The sequence below is a fragment of the Zosterops lateralis genome (assembly GCF_965231275.1).
Source record: "Zosterops lateralis genome assembly, chromosome: 3".
NCBI classification, from domain to species: Eukaryota; Metazoa; Chordata; class Aves; order Passeriformes; family Zosteropidae; genus Zosterops; species Zosterops lateralis.
In genome coordinates, this window is record NC_139764.1 from 95,235,173 (window position 1) to 95,250,980 (window position 15,808).

Consider the following 15,808-nt stretch of genomic DNA (forward strand, 5'->3'; position numbering starts at 1 on the left):
TATTTAACCAGAGATGAAATGAAATTTCCATGATTGTATTTACAGCATTAAGTAGTTTTTCAAACCATTTTGTATATGGGTCTCCATTTTTAATGGAAGTCAGCACAAGGACTGGGATGTTTGCTCTAGTCCAAAAAAGAGCCCAGGTAACAATCTCATCTTGGTGAAACCACATGCTTATGCAAGGCTCCATGAGCTCTTTCAAAGCTGGCAGAATCCACCCTGCAGAAGCAATCCAAACCATGGATCCCAGCCTGCAGCAGGGAGGGGGAAGTGCCAGAAAGTGAGAGAAGTAAGGGAGAGTGAGAAAATGTACAGCCAGAAGCAGCACTGGCAAGGTCAGCAACTAGTAATGTTATGAACAGTTTTCAAAAGAGAGCCTGAGATTAGGAGTAGACATTTTTGATATGTGGGGGAAAACACTTGGCTGCACCGCTGCTGTGGGCCCCATGCTGTTTTAATCCATGTAAAAAATTATATGTGAAGTAGAGCAAAGTCAACCCAGCTTCCAAAATGGTACATTTTTCAGAACCAGTACTCAGCAAAATACTTATAAACAAGGAAAAACTTGGGGTGATATTTTTTTACAAAATTACTTTGCACAGTCAATCTATGCTGTAAGTAAGAAATAAAACAGATGAGAATGTGGAATTTATCTATGCCAGTAAAAATGGACTTAACCCATCAGCAATACACTTTGCAGGATTTCCTAAATTTTTGTTTTAAAGGCAAAGGTGATCAATTTAAATTAATTTATTATTTTTAATTATCTAACTCTCAACACCACTACTAAAGAAAATACATTTAATGTACAGGCACCACTTGAAAGACAAACATTGAGAGTCAAACCAGAGATTAAATAACTGCTTACTTTCGTGCTTAAAAAAGAAACTGTTCTTGAGTGTAGAAAGCCCTCTGTGGGTGATGGGCTACCTCTGTGAAGTGTAATACTGCAGTGCAGAACTACAGTTCAACATCGCAGGTAAGTAAAAAAAATGAGTGGTAATTCAGCAAGTAACTCAGACATGTAATAGTTATTCTGAAAGTACATCCTACAGCTATAAGCAGGGAATTCATATAAAACAGGTAAGCTATTTATGTATGATTGGTACTTCAAACTAGTGATTGGTACCTTCAATAAATAAATTGCAACTGAGATTGTTCTTTGTCCCAAAGACTCATATTGCCCGACTATGTTCTGACCCAGTTCCTTTCCATTCACAACCAGTCAGCAGAACTGTCAGAGAAGAAGTAACTGACTATTTACAGATGTAATACTGCCTATTTTATTTATAATAATTCCCCAGCCAGTTGTCCAGAAAGGATAATATCCATTACTAGATAAGTAAGGTCACCACTAGGTTTTGAAGAATGCTGGTCATCTGCAGGCTTATTTTGAAAACTACCATTCTTTGTCAAGCTGAAAACATATTATTGACTTCTTTTGTATTACACTTCTGTAGCATGGTAGCTTGCATTATGCCAGAATGATAATTCACATTTGGGATACTAGACAACTTGATACATTAGAGGGGTTAGTCGAGTATAATGCTTGCATTGTTCACACATTCTCCTCTGACTCACTGCAAGATTATAAATACCCACCGTAAGAGGAGCTCCAGCCCTGCGAGGTTTAACCTAATACTTTCTGCTGCTGCAGACCCTTCTACCTTTAAGACGAAACCAAGCCATTAAGGCTTGACTCCACACTCTAAGCCTTTTTTTTATTATTTTTTTTCATTTAAGACGATTCACAAAGCTAGCTTTACACGGTTTCCTGTAATCTCAAGGCAAAAGGTGTTCTGTAAATGTACTTTGTTTCAAATGTAAGAAACATTAACCACCCACTTCCTGTACTGTTCCCTAAAAGGTTTACAAGTACTGCAGGACTAATCCCATTCTGCCAAAAGCCTGCACTTCTTGCCAAAGAGGGACGCAGTTAATACTAAATGACTGTACTCTTCACATTAAATAATACTTGGAAGCTGAAACACAGCAAGGCTTTATAGACCCCTTTTGAAAATATCTGACAAAGTCACAAGTTAATTTATGACATGAGGCCCCGCAGAAAATTCCCAGGGCCAAGCTGTGCTCAGCTTCCACGGCTGCGTGTGTGTAAGGAAAGGGCAGGGCTGGTGCCAAGAGCTTCCCGAGCCCAAGCAGGTCAGTGGAACAAATCCGTTCCTCTTAGTAAGCCACGAAACAAAATAGCGTGTGATGTTCATTTGGAACTTTCCCTTTATTGCAGGGAAACATGCCTGCAAAGGTAACTGTTTCAGTCAAATCAATGTGAGCTCAACGTCAATCATTGTCAATACCGAAATTTATACCAATGCAATCCCACCCAAAACAGTGACCAGAGCAAGGGCCGGGTACTTCAACTGATGCATTTGTGCCTGAACTAAAAAACTGGTTACTAGCTAATGTTCGCAAATCTCTGCAGGAATCTGAGCCGGGTTAGCTTTCAGCAAGCCCAGGCTTTGGGTCCCGGTTTGCTCGTACATCCCCAAATGTCTAATAACTGAGCAGAAAGTGCCACCTATGTCCTGCCGATCCCCCTACCGCCGGAATGTGCTTTGAAACAGGGTACTAAGGGCGACTAAGTACTAGGGACGACTAAGCTGGGACACAACGCCCGCAAGCTACACAGAACACCCACCTCTAAGAGCCCCGCAGAACCGGGGGCACCGCTCCGACCGCCGGAGCCGGAGCCGGGCAGGAGCGCGCCGGGCACGGCCGGACCGCGGGGCCGGGGGGCGGCGGGGCCGCGGGGGGGACCAGGGGTGCCGGGGCCGGGGGGCGGCGGGGCCGCGGGGGGGCCAGGGGTGCCGGGGCCGGGGCAGGGGTGCCGGGGCCGGGGGGTGCCGGGGCCGGGGGGGGCGGCGGGGCCGGGGGCGGCGAGCGCAGCCCCGGAGCAGCGCAGGGACGCCCGGGCCCCTCGGGCAGAGCCACCGCCGCGGGTCCGGCCCCCTCCCCCGACCGCAGACAAAGAGCTGAGGCTCCGCGCCACCCACCCCAGCGCCCCTCACTCCAGGTATCCATCCCCCCCTCCGCCTTCTCCTCCGCCCTCCCTCCCTTCCTGCCTCCCTCCGCCCCCCGCTCTGCCCCGGGCCGCCGGCGGTACTCACAGGATGGTGGTCTGGGGGGACACGGCGGGGACGCTCTCCAGCATGAGATGCATGCAGCGCACGGTGGTGCGGAAGCAGAGGCAGCGGCTGGGGCACCAGACGCTCCCGCGCTGCGGCGGCGGCTGCGCGGCGGCGGGGGGGACGAGCCCCCCAGTGCGGAGCAGCAGCAGCAGCAGCAGGCAGAGCCCGGGGGCGGCCGGGCCATGCTGCCGGGCCATGCTGCCGGGCGGAGGGCGAGCTGGGGGAGGAAGGGCAGAGGGGCTCCTGCAGACCGGCTCCGCTCCGCTCCCGGCCGCGGCTGCCGCTCGGGTCGGCGGCGCGGCGATCCCGTCCCCTCGCGGGCGGGAGGAGGGGACGGCGGTGGGCCCGCCCCGGCCGGCGGAGGGGTGGATGGAGGGATGGATAGAGGGAGGGATGGATGGAGGGATGGAGGGATGGATGGGCGGCCGCCCCGCGGGGGCTCCGCGCCGCCCTGCGCACGCACCGCGGGGCAGAGCCGCGCCGGGCCCGGGGGTCCGCCCGCCCGCTGCTCCCCCGCGCCGGGAAGAGCGGGAAACCACCCCCGGAGCCGGACGGCAGCTTTGCACCTCGGGAGGGGAGAGGAGGGAAGGAAAGCAAAATGAGGGGAGTGGAGAAGGGGGACGAAAGGGTAAGGAGAGGAAAGGAGAACAGAAGGTAAAGAGAAAAGATGAGGACAAACAGATCAGGGAAAGAGAAACCCTTATGGGAAGAAGCAACTCCAACAAGCCAATTTCCATTTCTGCCCTGCTTTGAAAACCCACATACACAACCCTTGAACTGTCCCCTGTGAGTGCTGCAACTTTGACTGCTGAGCCAGAACAATCTGTTGGATTTACCCTGAATTACTGGTTGGGTGCACAAAGAATAAGAGGACCCACTGGAATGTCATGTAAAGAATAATGGTGGCAGCCACAGCTCACATGATCTTAACACTTTCTCAAAACAAATCCTGCCTGAAAACAAAAAACTAGATTGCCTTTGAGATTCGTAACATTGCCCTAAATACTTTGTCATTCTTATGTGGTGTCAGTCAGTCCTAAGCAGATCAATACCTTATCTCCAACCCTTTGCCTATCCCAGGTAAGCATTAGCGCATCATTTCTATGACAATTACAGCGATCGAAACTAACCTATTATGCCAAACATCAACACCTCCTCTTATAAATGATGGATGTCAGCACCCCCAGGTCCACCCCAGAAATAAGTCATGGCACTTCTGCAGCATTGCCTGAATCTCTTTTCTTCAAGAGACGAAGTAGAGGCCATTCTTCCCTAAAACTTCATTATAGTAATCCATGGAACAGATTGCTCAGAGAGGTTGTAGACTCTTCCTCACTGGAGATCACTGTCTGGATGCAATCCTGTTCCATGTGCTCTAGAATGACCCTGCCTGGGCTGGGAGGTTGGACCAGATTACTCATTGTGGTGCCTACCAACCTCATCCGTTCTGTGATTCTGATTCTCACTGTGAACACATGAAAACCTCTGTTTAGCCCATGAGTCTGGGAATTACTTTTGGATGCTTTTTTTTTCTTCTTTTTTTTTTTTTTTTTTTCTTTTTTTCTTTTTTTAACATCAAGTCAAATACCTCATCAAGAAAATCAGAGTCTGAAAATCTGCTGTGATGCTGGAAATCACTAATGGGCCCAGAACTAAAAAATACACTGAGATGATTAATTATCTTTGACTATGTTTTTGATGAGTCTCTATGTCTGCTTCTCTAAAGCAACACAACTGCTTATATCTTTAAAAAGCAGCTAGCTAATGGAAGTATAGAAGTTGAGTTTGTGCTCAGGGGATGTGTCCTGAATCCTTTAAAAGATCCTTCACCACCCCAGTGGTTAACTGGGAGCCCGTGGGCTCAATCTGTGTCTGGAGATAAGGGAGGCTAATTGACATGCCATCAGTACAATTACTGAGTTTCTAGGGTGGTCAGAGACTCCTAGAAGACTCTTACCAGTTAGGTACACTTCTAAATTTGGGTGCATTTCTAAATAGTGTTCCAGGGCTGGGTTCAGTCTTCTATTTCAACACACTAAGTTGCTCAGAAACTCATATATATCCACATCAGCTGTTTTACAGTGGAGGATACCAGTCTGAAGTAGAAGAGAATTTACAGAATGAGCAGGTTAAAAAGTTCATTACCTCAATGTCAATTCAGCAAGCAGCTGCTATGTGTATCGCCTCCTCTGCATTTGTAATCAGTGATGGGATATAAGCATGTCTTAATCTGAAAATTAAATTAGTTTCCTGGCCACGGAAAACCTCAGGCACTTTTGACATACAAAGTGCAAATGCTGGCACAAGTAAGTTTTTATTGCAGAAATGCCACTCACAATAGAGCACCCTGGCAGCTGTAAATCTGTCATCCTGCAGTGCCTGTACTGAAAGCAGCAGAATATCTGAGGTTAGATAATTAAACACAGTAATATAGAGATAGCACCAAATTGGGATATTCATAGCATTTAGGAAAATATGTTGATGACAGTTTACTTTGTGTATTTTTGGTGCTTCACAATGATTTATTTTTCAGAAAAAAAACCAGTACATACTTAAAATTATGTTTTCTATAGGAAATCAGAATTGTTCTGAAAAGTTTTTAGCATTTGGGATCTTGATAGATTGTTGTCCTATGCCTCAGAAGTATCTGTGCTATTGCACATGTAATTCTGATAGTGAGAATAAAACCGCATTGCACTGTCCTTAGGCAATTTAGATGTAACGTGCTATAGCATTCTTGCCATTTATTTTGTTACAGGCAACTTCCAGGCTCTTGGTTAATATGTTATTGATGCCTCATAAGTCGTTTAAGTTGGATTTTTTTCATGCCCTGTGGAATCCAGAAGAATGAGGTGTTACATTTCTGGTTGGACTCAGTGATCTTAAAGATCTTTTCCTAAACAGTTCTAGAATTGTATGATTTTAATATTCATTGCATACTATTCTAAATTGGTGGCAGGGAAGTTTTCTGATAAATAAAACTTCCAAATGGTTTTGATGTATGTTTCTATTCTTAGCCAGTTTTTATAAAAGAATTTTTATAAAATGTGCAGGGTCATTTTTGTTGACCCTTCATACAAATATCCATGGGAAATTTGTCTTCTGTTTCCAATTTCTCTTGTTGAAAAGTTGACATAACAAAAAAAAAGAAAAAAAAATTATGCTGGAAACCAGATATATTTCTTTCTGAATGCTCACATTTCTTTCTGGATGCTAGATAACCTTATACTTAGATATACTGTAAATCTCCATTTGCTTTTAAAAGTTTCCTATCCATCTCACAAATTTTTGTCAAATACTGCCACTTGCTGGTTTTATTTCATATCAGTAATTTGGTTTTATAGATTTGCTTTGCTGAGGTACTAAAAAACCTTTCTAAAAGATCAAAAAGGTAATAGTTTCTTATTTCGTTTTTCTAAAAATTCAAGTATAAGAAATATATACCCAAATCTTCTTCAGTTTAGTTTATATTTCCATATTAGCATTCTATCTTTGAATATAAAATCAGGCATTCTAGACATTTTAACATATCTTCAGATACCTGATATTGAAAATGCTTTGCATTGTCTTTAGCAGACACTAGTTTCTATCATGACCTAGTTTATAAATTAGAACCTTTTGGCCAATAATAACAGTAACAGTTAAGAGATTAACAAAACCTCTAATAAAGCACATAGAAACTTATATTTAAAAGTGTTTTCATGATAATATACCAGTTCAGGGATCTAAAGATTAAACATGTAATTGTTTACTTTTTAAAGGCAGAAACAAAATTCAAACTGGTTTTGAAAGCATATAATCTTACCTTTTATTTCTATTATATCTGCAATGTGAATGTCATGGAGTAGCTGGATAGCACCTCAGCAATCGTGCTAAATTATTAAAATTCATAAGTGCTTGTTCATAAGCATTTTTCAACTATCCAGGGAAGCTTAGGCTAAACTCAGATACGTTGTTCTTTAAACACCTTGTGCATCTTCATAGCCAGGTCTGTCAGAAGCAATGTAACTTCCCCGACCATGGGCATTTGAGGCTTTATGATATCTGCTGGCACAGCAAAGAAGATTGAGGACATTCTCTCAACACATTCACAAATTCTTCTGCCTCTCATTTGGGATAGTAATGCTATCTTTAAAAGCTGCCATTCTCCTTTCCTGAATATAATATGAATTTCTGGAGGAAATTATTCCTTCACTGGTTCCATTATAGAAGATGTTCCCTCCCAGTTCAAACAAGAGTGTGCCTAGCCGTGGAATGTGATGGGTAACTTTATTTGCCTGGTGACTTGCAGACACCTGAACAAGTGTTGTTAGTTTCTTTATAATAATAAATTCCTGCGACTGACAAAAAAAGGGAAAAGCTTGTCTTCCAAGTTATCTTTGAATCTTTGACTACCTGGTGCTAGTGAATGTGTGAACGTGTTCAAGGAAAGATGCTTAAACAGCCAGCATAACTTACATTTGCCACATATTTATGTTCTTTCAGCCAATGTATTTTAATGTGTCCTCCCTTTCAAAGGGACAATTTGTTACATGCAGGAAATGGACCCTTATTTGATATTTCGGAAAATAAACCATAAGCTCAGTTTTTTACCAACTGTGCAATAAGGATCTATTAGACCTAATTCCTTTGGATTGATTCCACACAACTCTCACAGGTAACACAGTAGCAGTAAAACACCTGACTGCACTGGCGAGTGAAGCCAGGCTTGAAAAGTAGATAGCACAGGAGGATAACCTGTTTTTATCCTTCTGGCTTTTTTATTTATATACTAAGAAAAATACTGAATAAAAAATAAATAATATTAAGCCCTGATTTGGCAAGCCACTTAAAATGCAGAAAAACATGGCCAGCCAACATGCAATGGAAGAGTTTGCCTGTGATGATAAAGGAAAATAAGAAAACTCCCCTGAAAGAGTTTCCCAAAGGAAAATGTACTTGAACCAATGAGCTCCTGGTTTCCCACAGAGTAATTTTCCTTAATATCAGCATAGCGGGAAATTGGGTGTTATTAGTTTAATCCCTTGACTATGCTGAGGAAATACCTCACCCAGAAGAGATTCCAGGCTGTGATTTGTTCTGCAGCTGTGCTTGGAGGCCTCAGAGAATCAGAGCCACCAGCCACATGTTTTACAATCATAAATAAAACCAAATGCCCTCTCTGAAGACAGATGAATGCTTTGGGACTATGCCCACTTCCCAGTGGGTACTGGGTTGATCCTGGGCACCTTGGGGGGCTGGGACAATCTGGGAAGAGCAGAGCTGGTCCCTGGGCAGAGTGAGCTGCTGTGGGGAAGGCCAGAGCCCCTGTGAGGGCAAGCAGACCTGCTTGTAAACAAACCGCCATTTCCAGCCTGGCTTCAGCACATCCCCATCCCCACAGCCCTGCCCACACATTCCAGGGCTGTGCTGGACGCTGGTTCCCCCTATGGGCCTGAGCCCAAACCCAGCCCACAGGTCAAAATCCTGACCCAGCCTTGGCTCATCCCAGCCCTCAGGGAGGTGCTTGATGCCCTGGGCTGGCTGCCCTGCTCCTGGCTGGCAGGAGGGACCAGATCCTAGGAAGGGTCCTGGAAGCAGGGCGAGCAAGTGCTGTTCAGCTCTCCAGAGCAGTGTAGATGATTTCTGTTCTTAATTTTAAACAAATGAGCATAATCAGGAGAAGCACAGGCAGCAGATGGAGGGAAGACACTTTCTGCCACAGCTGGTGCATGTGAGGTCCCACCTGGAAGGACACATCCTGGTCTGCCTTACCTGATCAAACGGGATGACAAAAAGCTAGAAAGAGGAACACCAAGATGCCCAGTGGTACATGACATGTGAGCACAGACTGAAGGATCTGGGCTTATTTCATCTGGTGAAGTTTGGCTAAGGTTGTGATCCAACAGCAACTGACATTTGGAAGAAGTACAAACATTGATAAAACAAAGCCATTTTTTGCAGTGACAGAGGATATAATAGCAGTGATACAGGTGTAATGTTTGTAAATTGTGGTTTGAGAAATTTAGGTTAGATTTCCTAAGAGTTTTCCTAAGAGTTTCTCAAGATTTGATTAGACAAAGCCATGACTGCTATGAGAGATTGCTGGCAATAGCCCTTACCTCAGCAGGAGGCTGGCCAAGAGGTCTTCAGACATCCTCTCCTGGCATCATCTGGTTTTTTCCATCACCTGACTTGCCCTTTGGCAATGACACCTCATTGTTAACAAAAGCTGGGCCTAGGTGACCAGCTTGGGCAAGATGCTTCACAAGCTTAAAGGGTGAGTCATGACCAACTTCACCAATATGACACAATCTGAGACAGGAATGGTCTGCTCTAATCATTATGACCTTAGCTTCCAGTGAAATGAAACGTTTTTTCTGGAGCAAAATCAATTTACCATAGTTTGATTGTAGTAATAGTTTAACAAAGGTCTTTGGAAAAACACAAGTAGCACAATACTTAAGAGGACATTCAGAAGAATATATATTTTTCTATATAGATGTTTGTGTTTAAAAATAACATACCAGAAAGACGTAGTTTCTCAAACGTTCGGGTCAAATACCAAGGTACACCAAGAGGTAAGAGGGTGTGTTCATCTAGGTTGTCTGAGGTTGAGGCTATCAACAGACCTCCCTTAATTCATGACTTTCCAGGCTGATCAAAGCCAATATGACTGTTCAACTAGGGTGGCCCAGCTCAGTCCTGTTCTCTCCCTAAGGGCACTTTCAATGTCCTCTAATTGCTCCCCGGATGGACTAATTGCCGTTTGATCTTCCTCCTTTAGTCACCTTTGATGTTCTGTTGTTTGTTACAGAGTCTGGTTAGAATTAAGTAATTTTAGTAAGACAGTCCTGTGAAGGGGAATGCAGACAAATAAAAACTGAAGAGAGAACAAAACAAAACAATGTTCTTTGCCCCAGGGGGCCAACTCCACTCTACAATGGCAGTGAAATCTGGGGTCTTGATGTGTAACTCAGGTTATCATGACCAGAATAACGTTTGCAGCAATGCTGTTTTCCTGTTGGCCCTTGAATTTATAATGATCTGCCAAGAGAGCAAAACAGCCATTCCAGATGCAAGACTTAGATTAAGAGTAAGGAAAACAGAGCATGCTAAAGAAATGAATGGAGAAAAAAATCCACTACTAAAACCTGTAGCAATATGGGCACCTTTTGCATGCAAATCAATGTAAGGTACAATTCTGTTCAGTTGCACAGACAGTAATCTTATTCTCCACGATCCTTGCTGTACATGCTCCTCTGGCCTCCACTCATCTGTTTGTCCCACCTCATCCACAAAATGGATATTTGGCTGGTTTGGTTCCTTTCTCTCTTTTTGGATAGCTTGGGGAAAGCAAAATTTCTTCCCATCCAGTTCTGACTGAAAGTGGTAATATATTTAAAATATTAGTTAAGGCTCTATTATTTATCCTTATAATTTGAAAGTTAGGTGGAAGAATTTTAGAAAATTAGCAAATTTTATTTTTTTTTCTGCTGATTTTTCTGGTTTTGTTTTGTTTTGTTTTGTTTTCTTTCATTGCCGGTTCTCGTTCTAGCCTCACTCTCATTTTTCTAGCAGAACAACAGCCAAAACGGCTCTTAGGTAGTAATGACTGTGAAAGAGACATAGTTGTTGTTTGATTTTTAATCGGGGTTTTTTGTTGTTTTATCAAAAAAACAAAATATTTGAAAACCCCAGTGCAATTAAGAAATCCTATTCTATGGAGAAACAAACCACAAGAGACCTTGTCCTCTTTAACAAGTCTCTGTTAAGAAGCTGGCAGCTGGCAGGCATTTTAGTACAAAATACTAGCTTTTAAAAGGAAAAAAAAATCCTGTATCAACTGTAAGACCAACATGAACAACATTCTTCTAATATTTACTTCTAACCTTTTTCAGAGGCACCAGAATTAAAAGGACACAGTAATTATTTTTCCATTTCAAGCTTTCTTTTTTCATCCTTCTTCTTCATGCTTTCCCTGCCTCCTCTCTTCAATGCACAAGGGCTTTAAGTCTTAGATTAAAAAACCAAAACATTAGAAGGTGCTTGAGTGACTTCTAATTCTATTTCTATTTTTGAGTCATGGTGTTCAATTTATTTGACTCCTATAAATTTGTATTATTGAAAAATACCAAGGAAGGTGAACCCTGTGGCACAGAAGCACAAGGGTTGCTCCTCTGAGAATGCAGGGGCCTGGAGCAGTAAGTGTTTGAGAGACTTGGAGCAGACAGCTGGAGTTACTTCTCAGAGAAGGTTTGAGGAGCCTCCTAGGACCAGGGGGCATAAGCCAGGGCTTAGGCAATGACTCAGAAAGTTGTTGGTTAGCTTGGAAGCAAGGACATGCTTGCAAGGAGCTCGTGAGAACACCTCAAAAATCTTTTTATTTCTCTTCTAGTTGTTTAAAAAATAAAGCTCCTACTTTTGTTAAAAACCTGACTTTTTCTGTGTTTAAAATAGTTTCGGTCTTCTTTTGGTAAAGAATTCATAAGCAGATTCTTTTCAAAGCCAGCTCAAGATCTTGCTACACTCACATTTTGCAGCCCTACTCCTTAAAGTCATACTTCTCTTGACTGGAGTGAGATTTGGAGGAGGAATACTTGGAACATTTAAAAGAGATCATTTAATAGATGAGCATTATTATGAGTATATATGCTACTATATGTTCATACATAGTATAACAGGTGGCATATATACATTGCTTTTTTATTTTACCTTTTATCTATGTTTTATGTAAATTTACCATTTTTATTTTACTTTCTATCTATGGGTTTGTTTGTCATGAGTGTTTAGCTGTGTATCAGGTTCCTTAGGAAATAATGGGTGAATTCAAATTGCAGTTCAAAAAATCAAGGTTTATCTAGGATTTTCAAGGGGAAGCATGTGAGAACAATGACTTCCCAAGGTGTTGATCATCTCTGTTCAGACAGCTGCTGATCATGTGTGGACAAAGATGCACCATGGAATGGTTTTCATGATCCCTATCTACAGATGATATCACCTCCTGTGCAGTGCTACCAGCCTCACCTGAGTCAGCACATCTCATGAGAGGTGCAACCTTTGCCATGAATATTGCTATCACTTCTTGCTTATTTACCCACCTACCCTGAAAGATTCCCTTTTTATGCCAGTCAGTTCAAAATAGCTTATAATTATACAGTCACAAAAATTATGACTACAAAAACTTAATTTTGCTGATACTGCAATATCTGTTTTTAGACATACCACATTTTGCTCTTGGTTTTAAGAATTTTGCATCAGCTGTCCTACAGTAAATCCAATTTCTTGAAAAGATCATTCCTTTCTTTCTCCTGAAAGGAATTATTCTTCCAGACAGTATGTTCCAGACTTTCCTCCTGGGATAGAAATTCAGCTTAAGTAATTTTCAGAAATTGTCCTCACATGTATTCTGATAACCATAGATGGTGCAAATAAGAAAGACTGAAATACCTGGGAAGGATTTCCAGAAGATAATTTTTTTGCAAAGGACCATATAACTAAGCAGGTGAGAATCAGAAAAATTTGCACCTGATAGAAAGAAGTTTTTCCTGAATAGACTTGAATTGGTTAAATTTGTTGCTATTACTGTTGCCATGCAATTTTCCTGGGAGGAGCAGCAAAAATAGTGAAGGTTACTATGAAACTTTCTTTTCTTAGTTTACTGAAAGTGTTAGCAAAAAAAAGATAAAATTCTTTCTTGGTCCAAGAAGCACAGAGTAGAAAGGCTCTCCATCTTTTCTTAGGAAACATAAAGTTTTGGGGTTTCAGCAGTTTTAATCAGAGATTAACTCTACATATGTATCCGGGATAGACATGAGAGGTAAATATGTATCATGTCATGTGTAGTCAGAAGAGCTGAAACATCTATTTTAGCAATCAAGGTCAGACATTACTCATATCTGAGCAAGACCTTACTTCTGTCTAGGCCTGAACATGTTGGTGGAGGTGTTAACAATGATCTGCCTCAATATGAATGTGGCTCACACATCTTGGGAATCCATCTGGGCAGAGTCTCAGGGCTCCAAGGCAAGACTGTAGATTTTGTGAAGCGGTACACTACGCAATTTAGGATTATATGCACATGCGCACACACTAGTCTTTCATGTTAATGTTACAAGAAAAAAACCTAAATTTTCAGTTTCAGGCATGTAGAGAATAATCTCCTTAGGGAAAATGTCTCAAGCAAGGACAAGGTGGTCCATACAAAAAACAATGTCTGTCTGAAAATCTGTTTTGATTTTGTTAACATCTCCCTGATTTGCACACTTCTGTTCTTTCATTATAAAAGCCATGGTCAGTGAAGACCCAAATAAAAGCAATTCCATATGTTATAACGGTGAGTGAATAGCTCATTCTTTCTAAGCCACATTGTTTCCTAGCTGTATACTGCTCAGATACCATTGAATTTAACATGTTTACTTGTATTAATTGAAGTAACAAAGCAATTTTAAAATGACCACAGCCATCTCGTAATCACCACGAAAAATGGAAAAAACATACTGCTTCTTGTATTGTTCCTATTATAAGTAATGGCTGGATACAAATTTATGCCTCACTTTCAAAACAAATAACCACAGAAAAGGATCTAAACTAGAAATGTTCTCTGAAGCACAGTTTGAAGCAGTTAGTGCTGCTGTCACCCCAGTGAAGTCTTTGCTGCAGCGGCTGCTCTCCCCGAAGCTGCTGCAGGTATTGCTGCCTCTGGGACCACTCAGTGCCAGCAGCCCTGGTGAGGGCTATAGCTGCTGGCAGAGCTACTGGTGAGGGAATAGCAGGACAAGCATCACCAGAGGAGCCAGAAGCAAGGCAAATCCTCTAGTGAGGCTACAGGGTCTGACAAAGAAGATAACCTGGCCTGAGGTTCTTTCCTCCAGGGGGATACTCACTTTCTTTAAGTGTCAAATGGAAAGTGGTGCTTGAGCAAAGTAACAGGTACCCACAAATCCAGGTCATCCAACATACAGAGTGTTTCAGGGCTGAAGAAAGAAACTTCACCAGTCACCCCCACAGCACAGCTGGTTGCTCAGACATATGCTCAGTGTCAGCGTGTGCAGCCCCCAATGTTTGGCATGCAGTAGGAGACAAAATATCAGGGTTTTTTTCAGTGAAATAGTTTGACTTTTCAGTCTTAAAAGTTTCTTATTTTCAGCTCACAAAAGCAAGACACATCTAAAGCTAAATTAAGGTTAAAGCTTCTGTCATTGGCAGCCTGAATCACGTAGCAAAAGTAGCAGAACCTTTGGACAGGGTGTAATGCAAAAACAAGGAGTAAGTGCAAGTGTCAATAAGTGAATATCAGAAAAACACAATTACTTCTGAGAAACATCCACTTGGCATGCCTTTGGCATCCTCTAGCTCCATCGCAGCCTGTATTCTTTTCCTTCTTGAGTCAGTTGTGCACTATCCCATCATAAGTGTTCCTATCTTTTTTTTTTGCTACTTGCTCCATTTTATATGTCTGCATTTTTGATGGTCTGACAGTTGTCTCTTTTGCTTCTTACTGATCATGTTTACTTCTTCTGCAGCTTCTTTTTTTCTGTTTTGATCCTTTCCCAGACCGTTGGGCTGATCATGCTTTTTGGAGGCATTTGCAAGAGTAGTGATTTTTAACGTATAGTCAGTGAATCTGGAGAATCCCAAATTATTCTTTATCATTCATGAGAGGTAGTTAAGAAAGTCAAGTCTACTGTCAGCTGGGTTAAATGTTCTGCTTAGAGATCAATTTCAATCCATTGAAAAAAGCGTCTGTAATGAAAACTCTTGCTCTAGACTTAGATCTGGTTTTCTTCACAAAAAGGGTTGAATGAATAATTGATTGCACATGCTCCATTCCACATCTTCCCCACTGCTTTATGAGGAAGTAAAACTCTATATAGTAGTGATAAGACAGAACTCAAAGTTATTTGTGCATACTGTTTCTGACATAATTTTTGTATTTTTGTTACTACTGAGGCACGTAATCCCATTACTGTTTTTAAATAACAAAACCAAAAATTACCGAAGACGAAGATTGATCAGCACAGAATTGATATATTGTACATAAAGAACTGGATGATATGATGGACTAAATAGAAAGGCAAGGTTAGAGATTGCTTAGAGATAATAGAAATTTTTTTGATCTATTACAAAACTTGATAAAAATGTAGCAGTTGGTACAGGTCTAAGAGCTGTCCAAATGGTCAAGAAAAAGCAAAATGTAATACAAGAATGTAGGAACATGCAAAGTATTTCTGGTCAATAGGAACAGAGAGATCTAGTGTTATTTATGAAGACATCATTTGGATTTGGGATACTGGGCACAGGAGGCTAAGAAGGATTAAGTAAAAAAAGTTCAAGAAGGATTAAGTCCACAAGCACAGAAAATAGCCTGTTGATCAGAACAATGGAAAAATGGTCCTAACAAGGCCAGAGGAGTTGGCTCATATCCTTTGGCAAAAGGATTTGTCAAAAGAGATACTGATGTTGGCAGGAGACAGAAGCAGGGAGTGGCATTAACTATTCCACTGCTCATCTGACTACTAATATAGAAAACATGATGTCTTTATGTACTCTGCATCATACCAGCGCACTGGTGTACTGAGATTCCAAACACAGCTATCTTCTAAAATGTTCACTTTTTTCATCTGTTCACCTCTTGCAGTTTCTCATTCTTTTTTTAAGGTTTGCTGTTTTGTTGTGGT

At 41.9% G+C, this 15,808-nt stretch overlaps 1 protein-coding gene across 2 annotated transcripts in view; it reads right to left on the bottom strand.

Annotated features, from left to right (window-relative positions):
- The window catches only part of PXDN (peroxidasin), a gene marked incomplete at its 5' end in the record, with an annotated part of 83,219 nt that extends 79,873 nt beyond the window's left edge, over positions 1 to 3,346 (bottom strand). The window contains one exon of one of the 2 annotated variants that reach the window (XM_083856918.1): positions 3,129 to 3,346. In XM_083856918.1, coding sequence (XP_083713044.1) covers positions 3,129 to 3,346 — 218 coding nt within the window. The remainder of the gene's footprint in view (positions 1 to 3,128) is intronic. The other variant, XM_083856919.1, reaches the window with a different exon arrangement.
- Positions 3,347 to 15,808: the final 12,462 nt, after the last annotated feature.